This window comes from Echinops telfairi, unplaced genomic scaffold (genome assembly GCF_000313985.2).
Source record: "Echinops telfairi isolate 266 unplaced genomic scaffold, ASM31398v2 ScPeMD7_7412;HRSCAF=8450, whole genome shotgun sequence".
NCBI lineage: Eukaryota > Metazoa > Chordata > Mammalia > Afrosoricida > Tenrecidae > Echinops > Echinops telfairi.
In genome coordinates, this window is record NW_022111312.1 from 18,648,087 (window position 1) to 18,653,630 (window position 5,544).

Here is a 5,544-nt window from a genome sequence, read left to right on the forward strand (position 1 = left end):
AGGCTATCCTCCCGTCAACCCCACTGAGCACCTACCTCCCCTTCACCTCTGGTAGGCCCCTCACCTCCAAGCCCCCATAGGGCTTCATTCTCCCACCCAACCCTTGTGCCCAGTTTGTTTTCTGAATAGCAGGTTTTCACTAAATTCAGCCAAGCTCTGAAGCATATCCACTGAAAACAGCTCCCCTCGGCCCGGCCTGCCTGCCCCGCTTCTCCCTTCTGGATTGCTTTGTGCAGGTGTGGCCAAGCACACATCTTCACCTATGCCCCCTGCCCATCCAGGTGTGTGCAGGGCAGTAGCTCTTTCCTGTGTGGTCACCAGCTTTACTCCAGTAGCCCACACGGGCGAGCCTCCCTGTCAAAGGTGGATCAGCTGCAACTCAGGGTCTCAGGACGGTGCTGCACTGTGGGCAAGGTTTGTGTGCCCTGCACTGTCTCTGCCCAAGCCGAGAACAGGGTGGCTGCTGGTGACTCAAGCAGCCGAGATGTGAGTGCCTGGCAGGAACTTGGCATGTCCACACTGGCAATGGTGGAGCCAGGAGGGACACAACACCCAGGTGGGCCTGGACTGTCCACTCAATGCCCCATGGCACTGCCATACTCGGGCCTCCATACTGGGCACTGCCAACTGACATAGATGCCCTTCCATCCACTGACTGAGGCTGCACTTTCCTACCTCCCTGTTGTAAGCTAACCATGATGTCAGACCTCGTCTGTCTGCCGCCAGCAGTCCTGATGCGGCCCATCCAGGCCTCACTGGCCACACGGAACTCAGACCAGACGCGTGGGCAGAGGTCTCATATCCGGGATGCTGCAGGTTACCTTCATGGTCAAGACTGAACTCCCCTCTTCTGGTGGAGTGAGCCAGCCAGCAGGCCAGCCTCAGGCCTCTGGCCCAGAGGAGGGTGCTAGTTCTTCTCCTGCCAGGAAGCACTCAGCTTCCCCTGGCTGGTGGGCCACCTTGTACAGGTTCTTGTCGCTCTGGCTGGCTTGGACCAGCTCTGTGCTCTCACAGTGTCACAGCTCTGTCTCAGGTCGAGCATGTTCTTGGTGCAACGACCCCAGGTGCACACGATTTGCTCCCTTCCCAGTCTTTTTGAAGATAGTGCCTTCTCCTCCAACCTCTGAAGTTAACCTTTATAAGCCTGACAGGTCATTAAAAGTTACCAGTCATCTTGGTAGGCCACAGCCACCTCATTTACATAGTAAGGTGTCTGGTCCCTTTGCCAGACACCATCCTAGCAGAACCAGCAGCCCAGAGCTGCAGCATGCATGAGGTCAGCTGCATCCATTTCCCATTAAGGCGGCATTTGCCCACAATGGAAAGCTTGTGTTTCACCCAACACTCACAGGGCCATCCCTCAGGATCCTGGGCAGCCCATCACTCCCAGCCCCTGTTGTTAGAGCCCTGGCCCAGCACCCTGTGGACCCCTAGCACCAGTGTGCATGTGCGAATGCCAAATGCCCGGGGGGTGTCTGCATGTGCCCCCGAGTGTGAGTGTGCACATGGTGTGGGTGTACATGTCCCTGTCAGGGTGAGTGCATGTTCCTGTGTGAGTGTGCATGTGGGTGGCTGTGCATACCTCATCTGGGTGTGTGTACATGGTGGATGTGTCTGTCTGCAATGTAGGTGTCCTGTCTGGATCCCATTTGCCCCTTGCCCTCATACTGCTGTCTGCTGACAGACTGACCGTCCTTCCATGTCTGTGTGATAGGCTCACTGCTCTGTTCTACTGTGGCCTGTGTGCAGCCTGAGTGGGGGGACATGGGATACGTCCCACCCTCTGCCCTGCCTGCCTGTCTTTGAGACTTGTGTTTGTGGACCTCACTGAATTTATGCATTTGGGAACCACCCGGGGCCGTGAGTGCCACTCGGGGGTGTCCAGCTATGTCCCATGTTGAGTCTTGTGGGTGTCTGGGCAGCACCATTGCTGTGGCTGGAGTCATGGGAGGACACTGGCTGTGCAGACCTCCTCTGCCTAACCTGGGGGCGTGAGGATGGCCAGCGTGGCTAGACTGCCAGCGCATTTGAAGGGCCCCACTCTGGGGTGCAGTGCTGTTCTAGGGGCTGCCCTTCCCAGGCCCAGAGGTGCCATCACAGGGTGGGTGGCAGGTGGTCTGGGAAAAAGCACAGATGGGCAGAGAGCCAGAGGTAAGGGAAGGGGTGAGATTCTGGGTTGGTGGCCGCCTATGAGTGAGGCAGTGGGGTTGGGGGGCTCCGTGGGCAGAGCAGCTCAGGCCACAGGTTGTAGCCCTCCCAGCATGTGCATCCTGCTTAACACCTTAAACTTACACTCTCAACTGTCCCCGAGGCCTTTGGAAGAAAGGTCTGGCAGTCTTTTGGAAAGTTGGGCTGTGAGGACCACTTGGGGACCCCGTGAGGCCCAGATCTGCTTTGCACACACAGGCTGGCTGACTCTCCACCTTGAATATGATAGTGGTGCCAGGGTGGGTATGCATGAGTGTGCCTGTATCTGTGGGTATGTGTGCGAGTGTGGATGTAGCAGTGGAGGTGTGTATGTGCATGCATGAGCATGTGAGTGTGCTTGGCTGTGTATACAGGTGAGAGTGGCTGTGTGTGAATGTGCTGTGTGCCTTAGCTGTATGGGAATGGATGTGTGTGAGTGTGTGTGCTTATGTGTTTAAGAGTGAGTATGAATGTGGGAGTGGATGTGTGTGGTATGAGTGTGTGCTTATGTGGGGGGGTGCATGAGTGTGTATGTGGCTGTGTGTGAATATGGGTGTGGATGTGCGTGAGTGAGTGTGCTTTGTGTGAATAAGAATGTGTGGGAGTGCACGAGTGTGTGCATTTTTGCATGGCTGTGTGAATATGGGAGTGGGTGTGCATTTGTGTGCTTATGTGTTTAAGTGTGAATACGAATGTGTGGGTGTGCATACATGTGTGAGTGTGGTGGCTTCTTAGAACTGCCATTTTCCCTCCTGTACATTTCACAGCACCAGTTTACTTTGGGACACTCTCCAGGGGAGGCCAACGTGATAAGGATGGCTTCACCCAGGCCCCAGTTGAGTGGTCCCTTCCCTTTGGCTTCTGTCCGATCTCTATGTAGCTGAGTCCCCTCATCTGTGTCCCTTGCTCCTCGGGGTTAGTGTGGCTGCTGGCTCCTCTTGGGAGCCTGAGGGCACCATGTTCCTTCATGGTTCCAGAGCCCAATGAGCCATTGCTAGTTCTTGGAACAGAGAGTCTGGGGGCACCCTCACCACTCAAGCCTAGAATTGGCCTGATACCCACAGGCAGTCAGGACCAGATATCCTGAGTTTAGAAATGCCCCCCAGCACCGTGACTGGGGTGGGGCTAGCCAGCATTCGTGCAGAGGAGGGTGGATGTGGCCCCTACAAACTCCACAGGGCTCAGCAGTGGGGAGATGGGTGTTGGAACCGGGAAGTGAATTGAGGCTGCAGAAACAGGCCTGTGGGAAAGTGTTTCTGCGTTCAAATGCTCGTGTTTCTGACCATGTCTCTTGGAGATGTCATCTGATCCCTTGGTGGGTTCTAGATGAGACTTGGGCCCGGCCCAGCGTCCCCTTGCCATCTCCTTGCCCATTGTTGGACCCTTGGGCAGCCACAGTCATGCTGGTTGTTCATCTCACCTGCAGAATCAGGGACAGGTGTTGTCAGAGATGAGTCCATGCAGGTCAGAAGGGTTACAGGTTCAACTCCTGGGAAAGTCTGTGGCCTTGTCGATATTCTGATGCAGGCTTATGGTTTATCTCAGAGTCTTTAGCAAGGCTGACACCTTTCTGAAGGTGTGTGTGTGTGTGTGTGTGCGCGTGTGCGTGCGTGTGTCTGTGTGTGTGTGTATATATGCATATGGGGTCTTTGTACCCAGCCCTTCCTGACCCTGTCTTCTCCTGTCCTGGCCCACTGCCCCTCAGTTGGACAGGGACAGGCCTTTAACAAAGGCCACCAAGCAGAGATAGGAAATCTGGGACAACTGCCTCTGCCAACAGGCTTGAATCCCTGGCTGAGGGGGGTCTCCCCACATCAGAGGTGCCAGACTACACAGAATCAGGCCAATGAGTCTGCAGGAGGCTCCACACCTCGTCTCTGACTCATCATTGCCTATGATCAGCTGCCGCTTCTACTGGTCCCCGCCCAGGATCCCAGGGAGGGCCACTCCTGGCTCTGCTTCATGCTAACATGTGTGCAATGCTCTGTGCTGGACTGGGGTCACAGGGGCAGGGATGGAAAGGGTCCATGCCCAGGTGTCCCCTGAGAGGTAGCAGGTCCCCAGAAAGAGCGATGGCTTCAGAATTGGGCTTCACTCTTGTTCTTGGATTGGGCATTTTGGGAAACTTGCTCATTTCCCTCTCTACCATATTCAGGTTTCAGTGAGTCTACCGCTTATCTCTGATCCATCCATCTCCCTTTAGCTTTAATCCATCTGTTCCCCTGCACAGAAGTCACTTTCCCAGATATAAGACCCTCCCCCAAAGACGTGAAACTCCCTCAGCTGAGATGCCCACTCAGATGGGCCACCCTCCAGGTATGTGCAGTCCAGGAGCAGAAGGCCCAGAGCTACCCACGTGAGCCTGGCGCAGCTCCATCATGGTGTTGCTACTGGGGTGACAAGCCTTTTGATGGTGTCACTAGTGGGATACGCTGGCGTCTCACAGGGGTGTCACTAGTGAGGTAACAAGAGTCTCCCAGTGGTGCCGTTAGCAGGTTCCATGTATTTGTGGCCAAGCTGAGGCTCTCACACTAAGCAGCTCTGTCCTTTCTCCCCCTGCAGAAGGACATGGCCCTAAAGCCACACGAGCGGAAGGAAAAATGGGAACGCCGCCTCATCAAGAAGCCCCGGGAGCCAGAAAACTGCCCCTCAGCAGAGCTCAGTGAGAACGGGCGGCCCCTGGAGGCAGGCAGCCCAGAGCAGGACTTGGAACCTGCCTGCGACCGGGGCAAGAAGGTTCCACTACAGCCCACCAAGCAGGTGAGTCCTAGTCTCAGCCTGAGACCCCCTCCCCTGGGCACACACGACCCCCTCCTTGGGCACTCGGGTTTTGCATACTCCCTGGGGGCACCTTCGGGGCCAGCATCAGCACCTGGACACCAACCGTGGGCATCTGGGCCTGCCTGGCAATGTGTGCCATCGTTGTTGGGCTCAGGGTGCAAGGCACATGGGGCTGGGGGCCAGAACAGAGTCAGGGCCAGTGCGGGAGGGGTAGCTGCTGCCCAGGGCCACACTGTGCAGAGGCTGTGCCAGGCTGGCTAGATGGGCGGAAGCCCTGTATACTGTGTCCTCTGCTGGGGGTGCACTGTGTGGTGCGTGCTTAGCCTAGGGGAGCAGCGACAACACCAGGGTGATAGGCCGGCCCCGTCTCCCTGCTGCGTCTGTCAGGTTCCGCCGAGTACAGGGTGTCCAGTGTGTCTGTAAAGGCGGGGAGTGGGGTTGGGGGGGGCGGGGAGGCAGCACGTGTCTGAGGTACCATTGGCTCACCCTGTCTGAGACAGTGTCTGTGTGTGAGGTGGGTGGAGCTCTTATGCTGTTTCTCGGACCACCTGACTTGTGGTTGTCTGCCCAGGTGCC

At 56.6% G+C, this 5,544-nt stretch overlaps 1 protein-coding gene across 2 annotated transcripts in view; it reads left to right on the forward strand.

Moving 5' to 3' along the window:
• Positions 1-5,544, forward strand: part of FBRSL1 (fibrosin like 1) — a 32,285-nt gene that overhangs the window by 2,461 nt on the left and 24,280 nt on the right. For both annotated transcript variants that reach the window (XM_045296812.1, XM_045296811.1), the window contains exon 2: positions 4,750-4,947. In XM_045296812.1, coding sequence (XP_045152747.1) covers positions 4,756-4,947 — 192 coding nt within the window. In that variant the 5' untranslated portion in view covers positions 4,750-4,755. The remainder of the gene's footprint in view (positions 1-4,749; positions 4,948-5,544) is intronic.